Source organism: Drosophila innubila (genome assembly GCF_004354385.1).
Source record: "Drosophila innubila isolate TH190305 chromosome 2L unlocalized genomic scaffold, UK_Dinn_1.0 4_B_2L, whole genome shotgun sequence".
In the NCBI taxonomy this organism is placed as follows: Eukaryota; Metazoa; Arthropoda; class Insecta; order Diptera; family Drosophilidae; genus Drosophila; species Drosophila innubila.
Window position 1 is genome coordinate 29,085,924 of NW_022995372.1, and position 19,515 is coordinate 29,105,438.

The window sequence follows — 19,515 nt, forward strand, 5'->3', positions numbered from 1 at the left end:
CTTCTTCCAAAATGATGTTGGAGAGTTGGCTACCGTCGATGAAAACCGGTAAAGATCCTTGATAACCGACTGTTTTGTTCCCGAATTCGATGGCATGAATGTGGTTGAGATATGGTTCCAACAAGACGGCGCTACATGCCACACAGCGCACGTCATAATCGATTTATTGAAGGAAACATTCGATGAGCGCATAATTTTGCGGAATGGACCTGTCAATTGGCCACCAAGATCTTGTGATTTGACACCATTGGATTATTTTCTTTGGGGATATGTGAAGTCGCTTGTCTACGCCAACAAACATACGGCCTCAAATCCTCGAAAAATTGCTTGAAAATTAGACCTCTAGACTTGGCGATATTCGAGCCAGCCGCGTCGGCCACATGCCGGAAATCATATTTAAACATTAATGGCATAAAATTATCCTTCCGATAAAGCCAAATTTATGGTCACTAAAACGATTTTCTTGTGTTTTATTTCAATTCGAAGTTTTATACATTATATCGTCATAACTACCTTTTTACTTGTCCGATCTTGATGCGATTCAGTGGGACAAGAGATAATACTAATAGATAATGTTAATTAACATAAAAAACGTATAAACTTAACAACTGTGGGTGTGGTGGTTCTTCGCGATTTGCGGAGGCGGAGGGGGCGTGGCTTAAATTTAAAACAAACTTGATCTGCGTGGTGTTTATGGAAATTTGTGTGCCAAATTTGGTTACTCAATCTCTTAGTTTTGAGATCCTTTTGTTGGTACGGACGGACAGACAGACGGACAGACGTACAGACATAAATTGCTATATCGACTCGGCTGTTGATGCGGATCAAAAATATATATACCTTATAGGGTCGGAGATGCCTCCTGCTCAATGTTGCATACATTCCAACGAACACAATATTGCCTTTACTTATTTTTTAAGTAACGGTATAATTAACAAATCCATCAAATGTAGCGGTAAATAAGCCATAAAATGGACAGATCACTGAGAAGAAGTGTTGGTAAACGAAGGTCAGCAAAATCCAGCGATTGAACCTCCCCAAGGGGTTATTTCCGAATGGAAATAACACTCCAGAGGTTCTCTTACGAGATTTGGTTTCAGCCAAGACAAGTTTCCTATGGAATGAATTGTTGGCTTCTTAATAGCCTTATTCATGTCGGTGGGCTCAAGCTATGGTCTGAGGTGAAGGGCTGGACTTAACGGAAAAAATACTCAACAAAATCAACAGAAAAACTAAAATAATATTGAAAAAATACAAATACAATGGCAGTGAAGGCAACGGCACTTATGTTTGGCCCGAGCACTTCCTTAATCGCTAAGGCAACGGCACTTATGCCTGGGCAGAGCGTTCCTTAATCAACAGCGACGACCGCTAAGGACGCTTGTTTCGTAAACAGTGCCGGGGAGGATTTTCCATTTCATCCCGGACTCAGTGTGGTCGGCACAACCCAAGCGAAACCTCTCACTCGGGGAAATCTACAATGCATTATTGCGTCCGAGATCCCTACTAGTGCGGGCCCGTCAGGGGGACTGTCGTCTGTCGTACTGTGGCTTAAAAGTTTTCGTTTGTTGTTAAGCGAGCTGCAGCAAACATCCTGAATAAGTACACTGTACGTATTTACAGCATTCGAATATCGGGAATACTGCAGCGCAATATTTCTCGACGTCCCAGGCTTTCGATCGAGTGTGGCTTGATGGCCTCATGCATAGAATCAAAACGACGCTCCCGGTGTACACTCATAAGCTACTCGAGTCTTTCCTCTACAACAGAGTCTTCGCAGTGAGATGCAACAATACTACATCTAATGAGGTTTACTTAATACTAAAAAGTACAAATATTTGAGAAAAAATCAAATTAACACAGCTTTATCAAACAGGGGGGCTCCTCCTTAATATATATATGACCAAATTTGATTCAAATCGGTGCAGTATATCATATATATAACATAGCTGTCATAGGAACAATCGGGGTCAAACTCATCTTTTGTATGGAAAACTTTTTTACTTTCTAAAATATCTCAACCAAACTCACAGAATATTCATACACATCCTGACCAAATTTGGTTCAAATCGGCTTACTATATCACAAAGCTGCCATAGGAACAATCATATATTATGAACAAAACAATACCGAAATGCGAATAAAATGTATGGAAAAAACCTGTACCCCTCCAGCTACGGTCACTCTTCCATACTGGCACAGAGTGGCCTTCCAGTCGAAACCGATTACTGTACTCCCAGTGAGTTCTCAGCCATGCCCTTCAATGTTAGCATTATTCTCAGGGAGGAACGGAACTCTATGCAACCAGGCCCAGAAAACGCCATCTCCCTTTTCACAAATAGTTCGAAATTAGACAACCTAGTTGTTTGTGGTATTTTCTCAGAAAAACAAAGAAGTATACCAAGCTTTTAGCCCCCCTGATTATTGAGGCGTCTTCCAAGCGAAGGTCCTTGCAGTACTCATTGCTCAGAACTGTTTAAGGTAGTCCAACATACCTTCAGGTAATGTAAACATATATATATCATAAAATCAGTTGGGTCAATAGACACACACTCAAACATCACCCCTCTACCCTGGTGCAGAGAGACTGTGTGTACATACGGCTACCTGTAGGCTCATAGCAAAAGAAAAGTTTAGCCGGAACACCAATCTTAAATGGCAACTTGTGCCTCTTTGTAGAGTGACTAGACGGACGTGGCCATCACTCGACAAAAACAGCTATGTAGTGTAAACAGCAACCGCTGCTCTACAGTTGTCAGAGCTCTAAAAAGTCACTGGATAATAGGGAGCCAGACTTGCAGGAACGAGGAAGAAGAAGAATTAGAGAAGCACTTCTTCTGTTTCTGTTCGGCACTCTCCCGTTAAAGGCTAAAATTTTTGGGCTGCCCATTTTTGGATAGGATTTCTGAGCTATCTAGTAAGAGCTGAAATAGCTGATTTAGTTTGAGTATAAAGAACTGTTTGTTTTACTAGATATCATATCCAATCTGATAGAATATTTATTTAATTTGGTCTCATTGACGAATGTGACTAACAATAAATTTAATATGAAAACTATATAAATATTATAATCATATTTAAAAATATAAATAGTTCGGCAATCGGCACTGCGCAAAAAAGCTTTTATTGCGTAAAAGGTATGTAGCTTTTTGCCCAATGTGCAGAATGCCGAACTATTTTTATTTTAAAATATGATTATAATATTTATATAATTAACATATTAAATTTTTTATTACTTGTCTTGTTTTTGGAAGATATCAGAAATTTTGTTGCTTCAAATGTCTATGCTTGTTATTTCACTAATATTAAAAAACAGTTGTAGAAAGACCCAAACAATTTAATTCTTTTAGCTTAAAACTGCCCTAAATGCTCCACAAAAAAACTTTCTGGCAACACTGGTTATTACTGCAAAGCAAAAGCTATGCTACGAAAAAATGTTTGCCAACACTGATTATTTTTGCCGCGCAAAAGCTGTCTGATACATAGGTTTGCAGCTATGTAAAGTTATTGCTGCTGTCATATTGCAACTCTACGTAATATGTACATATACACTTATTTGTTAATATCACAGACAAGTGTGATATGTCGAAAAACGCGAAATTTTATTAAATACTAGAGGGCCCCACCCCCTGCTCGCTTCGCTCGCGAAATTGAAAAGGGATAAAGAAGAGCACTTCATATATTTTTCTTGAATAAACTTCTTTTACGCAAATATAAATTATGTTCTACTTCAATAATTAGAACGCTTGTTAATTAGTACTGATCATATTTACGTGTTTATATGTAAGAATAGAATAAACGTATAATAGTATAAAAATTGCAATGTAAGGCATTTCAACTGCAGTTTCTGTCGTTAAAGAGCAAAGGGTCGCTTTTTCAACATTGGGTTTATTCGGCAGGTTATTTTTTACTTTACTTCTGATGAATCAGTAATTAATACCTGCTAAATGACATAATACCTTTTTATAGAATTCAGACAATACGTTTTTCACCGTTCGTACGAAGCAATTATTGTCAGCTATCAGTTATTTGAGAAGAATTGAAAATTTAAAATTGTTGAAAATTTCCTGCTAAATGTAATAAGTAGCAACAAATTTATATAAAATACAATTTTTTGAAAGAGAAAATAATTTTATTCACGCTGCCAGATTTGGCGGAAAAAAGGATTTGGCGGGAGAATTCTAGGCTTGGCAGAAAAATTTGAGACTTGGCGTGCAAAAGCGAATCTGTGAGTTTGGTTGAGAACTTTAAAAACAGAACATTTTTTCATACTAAAGCTTAATATGATCCTGATTATTCCTATGACAGCAATTTTGACCAAATTGTTAAATATTGTAAAATTTATAAAAATGTTTATGAAATGAAATTAATAAATAAAAATAAAATCTTTCTCGGCCTGGGTTCGAACCCGCGATTCCGTACCCGTGAGTCTACGACACCATGCTCTTCACTACCGAAGAACTAAGCCCGCTGTAGACAATAATAAAAATGCAGAATGTAGCAAAATATAAGTTTTTATTAAAAACAAGGGGGCTCCGCCCCCTGCTCGCTTCGCTCGCCTACCCCCGGCTCGCTTCGCTCGCGGTGAGGTGCGGCTACAGTCGAGCACGCTCGACAGTAGGATACCCTGAGCCCATGCTCTTTTATAAAGTTGATTGTTGCCCATTTTCAATGGGCTCAGGGTATCAAAATTACACACGCGAAACTATGAACAACTTTCGGTTTCTGAAGTCACTGTGCTTATCACTGCAGACTACGTTATTAATGCCTCACTGAACTAATACATCTCATTACGATTACGACTTGCGATTACCAATTTATCAATTTCTAATTAATTTTAAATAAGTTTAATATAATAAACTTTAATATATAATAAACTTGTTTAAAATTAATTAGAAATTGATAAATAAATCGCAAGTCGTAATCGTAATCGTTCTGTAGCGTGTCAAGAGTAGCCACAAACTACAACTTTGCTCAGCCTGCAATCTGGCAGCACCCATTTTCCTCTCTCACTCTCTCTCACTTACGCAACAAATTCAAGCCTGCCAAAGGCTGCTGCAGTGCGCGAAATTTGAAATAAAAGGCAATGTCTAATTTTGAGATTCTTAAAGCGGAAAATGCTAAGTTTTTTTTTACAACGATAATAAGCAGATACTTATTATATATATGTGTAAGGAATCGAAAATATTAATAACTAAAATTATTATTTTGCAGCTTTCAGTGCTCGGCAAAGATGCAAGAGTAGTGCTGCATAATGATCGCTATTTCTCTCATGCAATTTCATACATACATAGCTATCAGCTTCTGCTGATTTTTGCCATGCAAAAATACATATTTATATATTAACACAATTATATTTTAATCAAATTGTATATTTGTATATACATAAATTATACATTAACATTTTCATTACATGATATCGATAATATTTTTGCTTATCGCTTAATTCTTATTTGGTACCAAAAAAAAATGGGTACTAATTCGTTCTGTCTTTGTGCGCGCCTTGCATACAAACGTGAACATGCTGTCTCGCTCGCACGTTTGATTTGCCATCCAAATGTAATTATTCAACTAAATCTAAATTCCGAAATAACTTCTTTATTTATGGGTCAATCGCTTTGCAATTTTCAGGGTCGTTTAATACGCATACTTCTCAACTGATTGTTCAGTTAGGAGTGCTATGTCAAAAATTGCGCCTGTAAATCGTTTTTTTTCAATTTGTGGGCGAAGGGGCGTGGCATCAAAATTGGAAACAAACTTGACCTGCGTATGTATTCACAAACCTGCATTCCAAATTTGAAGTCTCTAGCACTTAGTCTCTGAGATCGACGCGTTCAAACAGACGGACAGACAGACGGACAGACGGACAGACAGACGGACAGGGCTAGATCGACTCGGCTGTTGATCCTGATCAAGAATATATATACTTTATGGGGTCTGCCACCCCTCCTTCTGCCTGTTACATACATTCTGCCAAACACATTATACCCTTTTTTGCCCATTTTCAATGGGCTCAGGGTATAAAAATACGAATAACAATAAATTAAGAAAAAAAGTAATATTTGCCTGGGCTGAACCGGTAGGTCTTGAACACGTGAAGCCTTTCGCGTGAGTCTAACAGACCATCCTCTGCATAACTTTGCCACTGAATGCCGCGCTCAACCAAACTCTACCATTTTAATATTCGAAAATACGAATAACAATAAATTAAAAGAGTAATATTTGCCTGGTCTGAGCCGGCAGGTCTTGAACACGTGAAGCCTTTCGCGTGAGTCTAACAGACCATCCTCTGCACTACTTTGCCACTGAATACCGCGCTTGACCAAACTCTACTACATGTAAACTGAAAATACATGTGAACTTTAAACTCCATTTTGACGCACTTACAGGTCGAATTTGGCAAAACGCTCCTTATCTCCCGATGAAATTGCCATAGCTTTGTTGTCCCAAAATTTCAAACTTGTAGCTTAAGCCGTTTGGCCTGTACAATGATACATGAATGCAGGACATAGAATTTTATATATAAAGATAACATACTAAAATTTGATAAAATGTTGAATGTAAATTTTCTAAAATAGCCAAAATGTGAGCCAAAAAAAATCTTTCACCTGTAAAATTAAGCGGGATTTAGCGTTTTCCCGCTAAAATAGCGGTTTTCAAAACTCGTAAAACATTTCTAGTTTTTTAAGATCTATAAATCCTTATAATAAAATCTAGCTTTTTTCGCGATTTGATACAAACAATCAAACAAACAAACAAACTGACTTTTCATTTAATTTTGAAAAGTCCACTAAATATTTCAATTTAGTTATCTTTTGAACCAGTTATTGGATTCAGGTGATCTAGGTTTCAATCGACGCGGTTTTTTTTATAAGAAAAAATCAAAAAAATCACTAAAAAGCCCAAAGGCCCCATTAACTGCAATAATTAAAATTTTGCTCTCCCACTTACACCCTCTTATCTCATGAACCAGGTGAGTTAGAAAACGTTTTAGTATGCCATTTTGTAAGTTAGGACTAAACCATTGGATCCGTATAACTCCGTATACAAATCTGACAGTAGATCGACAGTAGTAACATATTATATATTATTAGATTTCCATGTTAGCCGTATATATTGCAAGTCGCCTTTCGTATTTTTCGCGCTGCTTTCGTTACTAGCGCGAACTGCCGTCCGCAGTGATACCCTGACCGAAGTTGGTTCAAATCATCCACTGTATCATATAGCTGCCATATGACCGATCCGTCATAAATTAAGGTTTATTATGAAAAACTTTTATGTATTGTGACATATCTTATCCGGTCTTATACATACATCCTCTCGAAATTGGTTTTAATCGGCTTACTATATTACAAAGTTTCTATGGGACCGATCGGTCGAAAATCAAGTTTAGTATGAAAAGGTTGTATGCTTTGTGGCATATCTTAACCAAACATATCTTTCAAACTGGATCTTTTATTGCTTGTAAGTTGTTAAGTATGAATTCCAACAGTGAATGAATTCACACACATTTGCGGGTACACAAAGATCGGTTTTCATAATTTAATTTAAAATATTAACAATATTATTCATTATTGGTATTTTTGGTAAAAAAAAATTATTTCAAATGTATTTAATACCCTTTTCTAAAAATTAAAAATCAATTCAGTTTAATTTAATAACTTTGACATTTAAAAGCAACCATTGTTCTGGGCCTTAGACAAGACAACGGCTCTTTAAGGTAGGTTTTATACAGCCTTACCAAAATTGGTTCAAATCGGCTTTCTATATCATTTAGCTGCCATAGGACCGATCGATTGAAAATCAAGTTATGAAATCAATTTAATTTAAATTAATAACTTTGACATTTAAAAACATCCATTGTTCTGGGCCTTAGACAAGACAACGGCTCTTTTAAGTTGGTTTTATACAGCCTGACCGAAATTGGTTCAAATCGGCTTTCTATATTATTTATCGATCGGTTGAAAATCAAGTAAGAGTATGAAAACTTTTATGTTTGTTGAGATATCTTAACCAATATCTTAACCGGCAGTCGGGAATGCTCAACTGTAGCACCGCGAGCAAAGCGATCAGGGCGGCTCCTCATTTTTTGAGATACGCCTACGCTTACAGACCCTACTATCTAATGTGTTTTGATCAGAGCTCGCAAAATGTGCTCAACCGAATTTTGTGCTGTTTGCTCACTCAAAAGACCGAACTGGTTACAGCTCTCAGGTTTCAGTTGAGCGTAACAAACGAGTCGGTCTCTTACTGACCTCTCGCTTCGAACAGAACCGTTCGTCGCACAGCTACTGAGAATCACTAAGTGAGCAAAGCAAACAACGAGTCCTTAAAAAAGGTCTTTATTTTTGTTGTTGCATTTGCCTAATATTGTTGCCTTAGATGTTCCGTCACAGGCAAAGCATTAAAGAGGAAGGGAGAAGAGGATACGATTTTTTGCTTTTTACTCATGCGGACTCATTGTAAGTGTTTGCCTATTCAGACGCGCAGCACACATACACTGATAAAAAAAATGTTCTAAAATCAAGATTTTGGTCTCAGAACTAAGATTTTGGTTTGAAAAAGAAGACCAAGTTCTTATTTTAAGAATAAATGTTCTTAAAATTAAAATCAAAAAATAAAATAAGTGAAAATTATTTTTTATATTTATATTTTTTTTATTTTAAATTTTGATTCTTATATTTTATTCTGTTTTAGTAATTTTATAAATGTTATTTTAATTTGTTACGAGTGGATTCGAACCGCCTACTGCTTCACTGAAGCGGCCTCTCAAACCAGAGCGCCACGGTGCAATCATTTGATAGATACGAAATAGTACCTATTTATACTTTCCTAACAACTTAAGATTTTTATTCTTATATTAAGATTTTAAGATTTTTTAGATTAATAATCTTAGTTTTAGTAATTTGGTCTTTAAATAATCTTATTTTAAGAACGAAATATTTAAGATGAATGTTCTTGATTTTAGAAGTTGGCCTTTTTTTTTTTAGTGTACATGCTCAAAAGACCTTTTGCCGAATTTTAACGAAGTAAACGGTCTCGAGTGAACACTGACCAGAGCGAGCGAACAAAAATGATCGTCGGTTGAGCACAGAGCAAGCCAACGATAAACAAAGTTTGAGTGTTCTCTTGTGACAGTTCCCCATCGGGTCACTAGACGAGTGGTTTTTTCTGACAACAAGCTCGAGAGGGGCAATTCTTACGGACTCTGGTTTTGATCGGTTTAGATAGGGCCGACTTTTAAAACTTGTTGTACTCGTGGGCGTAATTTATTACACTAAACTGTAAATATAACAATTTGGCGATTTTGTCAACATACCACAAGACACTTCACCAGACTGCACTCTTCCATTAAATAAAATTGAATTTGAATAAAAAAGTTGCGTTTTCCTACTTAGTTTTATGCTTTTCAGATGATAAGATACTATCTACCATATGTACCATCTTTTTAGACTATGTATTTGCGGATAATTTTAATTACTTGAGCTTGTCAATATGCCATTCTTAAGCTTTTCAGAATTATTTAATATGTAATTATGGTTTCTATACAACTTACAAACTCCTTAGCCCTGGACATTTGGAACGTCATCAACAGCACTAAGCATTTGGGCACAAATTTTCACAACATTCCAGCAAATTAATGTTTTCATTTCGCTTCTTTCTTGGAGTTGGTTCAACTTTTCAAAAGCTTAATGGTGGTAAGTATAAGGTGCACAATCTTCCAACTTTTACCCATTAGTTTGCGCAGAGGAAGGCCACCAAAGGGCAAGTTGCATTTTTGCCTTTACTTAGATGAAAATATTTTGATAATTGAACTAAATTTTGGGCGTTGTCTTTACTTCACTGCACTTCTTTAACTGTTTTTTTTATTTTATATTTTTTAAGGGCAATGGTATAGCGCTACGCTTTGTCAATTTACTACACCGTCATGCAGCCCATTTAATTTGCTACGTGAGTCCTGAGGCTTAGTGTGGGGTCAATGGACATTACTTGAGAATTTGCACAATGCATGCAAATGATTTGGTTTCAACTCTCATCTTTGGGTCGCTGTTGGAAGAGTTTGGAAATGGGGTCGGATATAATATGACATAATATGAACGCATGATGAGCGATACGATATTATGTGGAGTTGCAAGTCTACCACCTGGTAAAATGGCTCTGCATAAATGCAAGTTCAAATGTTGCGCTGATTTTCTTTTTTTTTTTTTTTTTTTTTTTAGCTTTTTTGTAGTTTAGTTGAGTTTCGTTTTAGCAGGATATTGTGGGATTGCATTTGTTTGGAGGTGATTTCTTTTTTTAAAAGTCGGGATTTTACAGGTGAGTAAGTACGAGAATTTTAAAGACTTCTTTGGTATTTTCGTATTTATATTTTGAGCAAGAAAATATATTTACTTATAATTGGTTTGGTTTTTTTTGTGGTGGCGTTTGTTCAGTTTTGATTTTGTTATGTGACTGGGTGCAAGTACAAGAGTTCTTGCCAAAACAGATAAGCGAGTTAGTAAATTAGAGAGAGAGAGAGAAATATTTATAGTGATAGTAGAATAAACTAAGACTCACATAAGCAGGTCTTTTGCCTATTGGCCTGGTGTGGTGTTTGTAGCATGCGCTTTTCTTTGGTATTGTCGTGTTGTTGTTTCGTTAAGTTTTCTTATACTTTGTGGTTTTTTGTTGTTGTTATTGGTTGTTGTTGTAGCTTTGGATGTGAGTGTATATGTGAATGTACTTACGTCGGTTCAAAGTGTGGTTTATTTACAGAGTACGTTGTTGTTGTTTTTTTTTTTAAATTTGTCAGCTTTTTAGTATATAAACTTCATTGTACACCTACCAAATCTACAATGCATATAGCTTGTGTTTTTTAATTCTTAGATTACTAAATATAAGCATGAACATATACATACTATATACATACATGTATGTATTTATGTTTGTATGTTTTGTTATTGTTTTCTGACATCATTTTTCCTCTCTACTTTACCAAGTATCAAAATAACATTTGGTTTGCGTTTTGATTTGATTTCTATTATTTTTTTTTTGCCTTCAATACAAACCTTTACCATTAAACTACATAGATGTGCACCTATGTATATATAGTGTATTGCAATGTTGTTGTTTTAGTATTGATATTCGTTGTTCTTTTATGCATACAAAATCATAAAAATACCACTATTTTTATTATAAAATATTGCGATTGGCAGGGTCAAACTGGCCATATTTATCAAATAAACAATTGCCACAGCGCTGGTCATGAAAATAAACACAATACGCAATAGTTACATATATTTTTTCTAAAGTAAAGTATTAAGATTTGTGATATAAATTCGATTGATCATAAAGCATAATACAATTTGAAGATGTATATTGAAAAGCTTTCAAGTTTGCCAATTTGTATTGGTCTTCTTGGGAGCTTTAAGAAATGAAATAATTCTAGTAAGGCTAAAAACCGGTTAAAATTCTGGTTTTTGGAATTATAAAAAAACTATCAGTTTTAAAATTTAGTCATATTCTTAAGTACATTCTTTACAAAATTAGTAAAAATTTGTTTTCTAAGTAATCTTATCGTCGTAATAAAATAAGGAAAAATTCAAAACAATTGAAATAATGCTCAAACAAAGCCCTGGTGTCACGGGTTGTTAAGAGCCGGTCCGAGTCACAGCACTGCGTAAACACACACTTTGTGTTGTGAATGTATCAGAACATATTTCATTTAATTTATTTATATTTTCATTGGAATAATGTGAATATAATTTCATGACCTTAGCTGTTGATTGTATCAATATCATATTGCAATTTTATGCTTTCTTGTTTAGGTTTGTTCATATGTTTTCTGACTGGTTGGCTCAGTTATTGGCCAATTTGTTGAAACGTTTGAAATTTGGTAGCGAAAAAAGGTGGTTCGTTGGATTTGTTCATAGTTTTGGTTATGTACAGTTTAAAATTTTTTTTTTAATAACACGATTAACAAGAATATAAGTATGTATAGATTATATTTTTGGTCTACATTTTAATGCGGTTTAAATGCTGCTATGTTTTATTAGTATCTGATGATTAGATTGTTCAGGCAATATTTGCGACATGTCCCAGCATGAAAATGATACACTACTCTATATATAGAGAAGCTTATTTACATGATGAAAGTTTTGGCTTTAGTTTGTTATTATTTGTTCGATGTTTTTTAATATTTTTTCTTTTAAGAAATCAATTTGTCAGGCTAAAAACAGAAGAGTAAATTAAATGATACAAGTATATTAAAACAAATATCAGCTAGCGGCAAACACGTAGAGAAAACAAACGTACCGACAGAAACAACAACTGATAAACTAAGTGGATAAATTTGGTAGGGGTTGGGGACAGCTTAACATACGCTTTTTAAACAGCAAGTATGAATATTGAAATAGAAATGAAAATGATAACGAAAACTTTTCGTTGCGATTCGATTATCGATTATCAATTATGAATTGTGGTATGTGACTGGTTCGGGAGTAGTGAGTACTGATTCGTGAGTGTGCGTGTGTGTGTGTGTTTCGTGTAGTCAAATACCAATTATTGTCAGAGCTTTTAATGCGCGACTATTTGGAGCAGCTGATTTTAGTAATAAATAATTAAAATATTATTAGAATAGTAGTAGTAGAAGAAAAGTATTAAACATGTTTCAAAGTAGTCAGCTAGCTAAATAATGAGTACTATTAAGCAAGAAGTATAAAGAAAAATGGCTCCATCTGATTTTTAGATACTTTACATTTGATAGACAGTAACAGAGAGTGAGAGAGACAGATATAAATAGATAGAGAGAGGCGGTTAAATAGATGTGAAGAATTCTTGTTTGGAGGTGTTTGTTGGGTGTGTTGCTTGTGTTCAGTTTTCACATGGAACTATTATTGCAAAGGTCTGTCCAAAAGTTCCGGCAGGAAGAGAAGATTATTAGCTGGCTGAAACTGAAATATTGTTGTGGCACAAAGTTAAAGTCCAGAAGTTAGAGTATCTATTTGCAAACATACATACGTACAGAATTAAGATAAGTGTGACATATTTTCATTCTCCATACGATTGATTCAGTGTACTTGTATTTGTTTGTGTCTGGGTGTGTTTATTTTTATATTCAAGATCTAAATAATTGGTATTTTGTTGTTTTGACTATTTTGTTAGTTTGTATTTTTTTTGTTTTTCTTTTTTCATTGCACTACTGTAGTAAAACTAATAACAACTAAAAACAACAATAAGATGCAGCACATTTTCTTGAACTGCCTTTTGTATGGATTTCATTTTTCAGGTTAGGAATAATTTTGGTAAATTTTTTAAATAAATAGCGTGAGTGTGTACCTATAAGAGGAACAGCATCCGACGTTGTCGGCATAGACTCAGCAACAAGGTTTAGAAATACTGTTAATGATAGTAGTATAGTTACGCCTGGAACAAGAGATACAATAAATACTTATATAAAATCAATTTAAATGAAACGCCAAACGTAAAATTGACTGAAAATTTAAAGACAAAAAGTAAGAAATATTATTAACCAAATTTCATGTTTTTTTAACATTTCAGTGTTTATTATTTGTTGTTTTTTAAGAGACATTTGTTGTAGGTCTAAATCTTTAAGATTGCATGTGGAGAGTGTTGCCGTTTGCAGCAATTAATTTCCCATACTTTTTATTGAGATATGTTTTTATTAAGTTTTGATTAATTTTGTTTTTCAGCAGGCAGCACTCCTGAACATGTTTTATTTTACGTTTACTTTGTTTTATTTTTATTATTCAATAATCAAACATGCATTGCTTAGACTAACTAACTTTTAGAAGCAGCATATATTTGGTATTTTTTAAAGTTATTTCTTGTTGTTTAATATATATTTGTATATGGTTAAATCCAGCTAAGCCTCATTTCGCTACCGCTGCTTTACCTGAACAAAAACCGTTTGAAAGCCCTAACTAGATATAGAGTGGTAGTTTTAGCCACACGCTGTAAAAAGCTTATAAGATAAAGTGATATCATATTATAACTAATCATTGGGTCAATCAGTGTTGGAATGTGTTTGTAAATTGTACTATTCAGTACTTACCCAGCGTTAATTTTTCGCCTGAGTCGGGGGGCAATGTGAAGCCAAGAAGGGCCATCGATGATATAAGCACGCATGGCACAATTAAATTAAAAAAATAATATAAAGTACGTCGTCGAATTTGTATAGTAAAGGTGATATCGACATATGGCTCTGGGCAGCACTGGTAGACTATGGTATTCTTCTTTCCGGGCATGGCTGAACGATAAAATGTACTATTAGTAATACTGGAAACAGTCAAGTTTTTACTGACACATTGACACACAATAATATACATATCTTATTTGATTCGTATACAATATTTAATTTTGTTTATACATATATTAGCAAGAATCAAGGTGAAAATAAAACTTAAAGAGAGCGCAGTAATTAAAAAGGTCTATAAAGCAATTTTGTCTAAATATTTGCTACAATATTTTTAATATATATACACAATGACAAGAAATCATAAAATTCTTAAATATTTACATGTGATAGGTTGAAAACATTTACATGACAACAAAACACAGTTAGTGAAATAAGCATTAGGATTATGATGATTTTTACTAACCAAGCAAGTACCACTCGCCATTTGTTATGAAATCGGAAAGATCCCTCCATCTTCAATTCAAAACCAAATCCAACTGATTTTTCAACAATTTTTTTTTTAAATTTGTTTAGTTACAAACGATTTTTTTGTTTGGAAATGGTTGGGCATTGTTTTGAGTTTGAGTTTTTATTGTTTTGGAGAAAAAGAAATTTAACATTTTTAGTTTTTTTTTAAATTATAATTTGAGTTATTTTTAAGCCACGTTGAAACAACATTTATGTACATAAAGAGCATGTGTTCCAGGTGTACGAGAAAGAGCGAGCAAAAGAGAGAGAGCTTTTTATTATAATTTTGTACTTAAGTATTACTAAATTTGAAATTGCGTTTTCAGTGCAAAGTAACGTGAAAATAATATTAAATTTTATTGAGAACCTCATTTTGTTTCACTTCCATTAAGAGTCTTTACATACGTCCAAAATATTTCTCAATATTGTTATATTTTTTTTGGGCGTGGTTTGGTCTGCTGACATGCAAAATAGGTGAAACTGAAATTTTATTTTAAAATTTCGATGGTTTCACACATGATTCCATTTCTGTAAAGCCCAATATGTGCTATGTCCAATGTCTACTGAAAGAAGTAGTTGAAAAAGTGCACTGGCAAAACACAAAGGGCAACCTCTATTATTATAACTGTTATCCTAGGTGTTGGCATAAAATATTCAAAATCAGTTTGAAAATTTTAGCCAACACAGAACTGTTATTGTTTTTCAGTGCTTTCAAACACTTAATACTTTTGGTTTTGTAATTCGCAAAAACGCAAAGAATTGTTCGACGTGAGGAATTTTTAAATAAACTGGAAGACAGATTCGGATAGAGATAGATAGAAATAGATAGAGAGAGAGAGATAGATAGAAATAGATAGAGAGAGAGAGAGACAGAGAGATTGGAAAAGCATAAACGAAAGCAGTTCAAGTATTATTACTCTTTAAAAAACGAAGTATTAATATCGTCGAACCTCAGTAGTTGTACACCTATATATTCCGGTCGAATCCTAGATAGTCGCCTCCCTTTTCTTGCCTATATTGTTTTGATTCCTGTGTATGTGTGTTTTACTTTTACCGATTTGGTTAGTGCACGTGCACGTGTGCGTGTATTAGTTAGTGGCTTTCTTGTTTGCGTGTGTGAAAGCGTGATTGTGACCTCTGTGATTGGTGTAACCAGCCATTACTGTACCGTGTATCGTGTTAGCTCTTAACTGTGGCGTGTACCGTACTGTACTGTACTGTACTGCGATGTGTACTAAACACTTTACCTGATTTCCGTCGTAAGTCCAACTACCGAATTTCATTTCGCAATGTTGGTCATCAAATGGGAACCACGTGATGTCTATCTTGCATGTGCTCTTGAAGATACCAGGGGGCACGTACAGACAACTGCCGTTATGTTTGACCACAATGTTGGTGTGATACGTGCCATCGAATCCCTCATCCGCGCTAAATTATTGTACAATTGTTTATGTATTATTCTATATTTCTCTTTTTTTTTTATTTTAACTTTGTTGTGTATATATTTATTTTATCTTTTTGCTTGTTTTTGCAATTATTATTTATACTTTTTTTTTCTTCATGTGATTTGCGCTTTGATTTTTTCTTTTCATTTTAGCTAGTTATACAATTTTTTGGGTAGAGCTGGAAGCCAGGAAAGTTGTGTTTTTTAGTGTTTGAGGAAATAATAGCTTTGGGGATATCTATACTAGGTTCATGTTGTTAATAGGCTTTGTTGTGTTTGGTCTTAAACTAGGACTAGACTAAGTAAAACATACTCCTTTAATAAATTAATAATATTGAAGATTGCATATTCTAATACGTAATACTATACTATGTTATATTTTTGTTTTAAGATTGGATCCAAATACGCCAAAAATTATGAATACGTTTCTTTACAGATATTCTAAGGATTAAAAACAATTTATAATTTATGTGTACTTCAAATTTTATAGAATGCGGTTATTTATCTGCGTAGAAATTTACAGTAAAATAAACCCATGCAACCAGAATTATTAATAATATATAACGCTTTCTCTTACCACATAACACGTAAGATACAATATTTACATGATTGTTTTTATTGATTTTTAATTTTTTCAAATAAAATCTTTAATATCCATATTAAAATTTCCCATATCATTTCCCATATTTGCTTCCTTATTTGGCACACCAAGCTCCAGCTTAGATCCTAGCTTCAAATCGGTTGTAATTAATTAATCTTATAAGATAAATATATATATCTATTTAAATTTTACAAAGCATTATTTAAAGTTAGGCCAGTTATTTGATCAAATATATCAAAATAAATATATATATATATATATATATATATATATATATATACACATATATATATATATATACATATATATATATATATGTATACATAAACATATATATATATAGGAATTTTGCAAGCCATTAACCCAAGTGAGCCCAATTATTTGGTGTACCAAGTGGTCATTCTGTTGTCAGCAATTTTTTTTCTGCGTAAATTACATCTGTTATAGATACAATATTTGCATCGAACCAAATGCTGTATCTCTGTGTGCATATGCAAATGAGGCTTAGAGAAATTTGAATGCTTTCAGCAGCCAGTCACAATGGCATATACTGTACATATGCATATTTATATATTATTTTACTTATATACTATATTTTTAGAGAATATTTGTATGTGCGTCTCTTGACTTGTACTTTTGGATGTGCTATTCTGTTGCATTGAAATAAAATGCAATTACTTTTATTTGGGACCAAGAAAACTGTTGCGCAAACACTTTGTACACAATTTGCATAGATATTTTGAGTTAGGAGCTGTTGGCTATCTTTTTGTGGTCAACAAATTTGAGATTATGCATACAAATACGAATATATAGTACACATATGTGTGTGTGAGAGGCACATACGCACTTTAAATCATGGCGATTGTGATTTTGTGGTCATAGTGGGAATTTAATTGGCCAACATACCACCTGTGTCCTGTTGTTAGTGTAGCATATGGCATGTGGCAGTAAGCATAGCTTACATGCTATTGTTGTGGCATTTAAGTGGAATTTGTGCACCGATTAGCGGCTGCTGTAATGATGGGCTAAACACGAACAAGACCCACGTGCCACAGGTGCGCTGCTTTTCGGGCTTGAGAGATCGTGGTCAGCACCAAGAGTCGTGCAAATGTGCCAACAACAACAAAGTAATTGCCATTTATTAAATTAATAGATCAGAACATTATCTACATTCTTGTCAGTGCCATTCAATTTAAAAATATGTACATTGACTATGTTAGCAAACGCCGCATTTTTAAATGGAAGCTAATCTTGAACTATCATTGATTTATGGAACGTATATTTATAGAGAAATTTGAGAACTATATTATTCAGACATGGTAATTAAGGGGGAAAACATTTTTATCCGAAATTTTATGACTGTGTCGTAAGTTAAAGCACAAATTACGCACAAGCAAAGATTTTTAATTTCAATTAAATTAATTCCTCTTGCAATTGCCTTTAATATTTTTATATTTACTGTTCTTAGTCCTATTTTTTTAGTCGTTACTTAAAATATAAGTAAAAGGGAATATTGTATGAGTTGAAATGTATTTAACAGGGAGAAGGAGGCATCTCCGACCCTATAAGGTAATATATTCTGGATCAGCATTAACAGCCGATATTGCCATGTCCGTCCGTCTGTCTGTATGAACACCTTGATCAGCGAAACTATAAGAGGTAGAGTAATAAAATTTGTAAACTATCACCTCCGCAAATCACAAAAATCAAAATTCTCACAGTTTTTGAAGACAGATTTCTTCTCTTGGTGATTAACATTTTCTATTAGAATTTGAAAATTCATATATAAAACTAAAAATAAACTTTGGTGCAAATTCATGGCCGCACCCAGTTTATTTAGTGTACGCCTAGAAAGAGTGGAGCTAGAATAATTTTGAGATTACTGTTTGTCCTCCCAAATTAAACTTCTGGAAGGATTTAAATAATGAGTCTGTGTACTTTTCTTAATGGAAGTTGGAGGAGGATCTTTGATGGTTTCAGCTGAGCTCTATGAGTCTGAATGTAAGTTGCTGGTTATTTCCAATCACCCAAATGAACTCCAGAAAGTACGTAGACATATTGATAAAAGTCCCACAAAATTCACTTTTTAACGGAGCACCTCGTAAATGCGTTTAAGCTGTTGGACGCGTTCTTGGCTTGAGTTCGGTTTTTGGATTTGTTCGTATGACACCCGGACCGAAGTCCAATGAATAACTTTTATGACGTTGCACTATGGAAAAAAGTTCAATTTTTTTACCTTTAATTACAATTTTTTGCTGTGAAGTATCTTGAAAATTTTTTGATTTTCTAAATCTGAATACTCAGGATAAAACAAAAATATTTTTTTTCGATTTTTCGGGGCTACACTCAATTTTTGAGGCTCGGTTGTGAAGACAAGGTCAAATAAAATTAAAAAAAATATTATAAATTCTACTTTAGTTAAACTAACAAATATCCAAAATTTTAGTTGTTTAGCTTTACATTTAGATTTATTTTGTTTAATTGAAATTATTGTTTTGGTCGAAGAGGGAGGGAGTGAAGATAAGATCCAACTAAAAAACAAAAAATAATCTTATTGTCCACTTTAGTCTAACTAACGTTTATGGCAAGTAATTCGATATTTTGTAATTATATTACACATTCCTTCATAGTCGGATAGGAAGGGGGTGGGTTAAGGGCGTGGTCCAATTAAAAAATAAATAAATTGAAATTCCACATTTGTCTAACTAAGGTCCATGCCAAATTTCAAGTCTCTAGCTTTTCATTTAGAGTTTATGCAAAAATATCGGACTTTTCCCATAGTGCGTTGCTGATCTAAAGGACTAATGCCAAAAACACCAGGTAAGA

The 19,515-nt window shown here is 33.9% G+C and overlaps 1 protein-coding gene across 1 annotated transcript in view; it reads right to left on the reverse strand.

Annotated features, from left to right (window-relative positions):
• Positions 1-19,515, reverse strand: part of LOC117781304 (acetylcholine receptor subunit alpha-type acr-16-like) — a 56,392-nt gene that overhangs the window by 13,533 nt on the left and 23,344 nt on the right. The window contains 3 exon segments of the mRNA XM_034618055.1: positions 14,054-14,248; positions 14,601-14,673; positions 15,892-16,072. Of these exon segments, the coding sequence (XP_034473946.1) occupies positions 14,054-14,248; positions 14,601-14,673; positions 15,892-16,072 (449 nt within the window).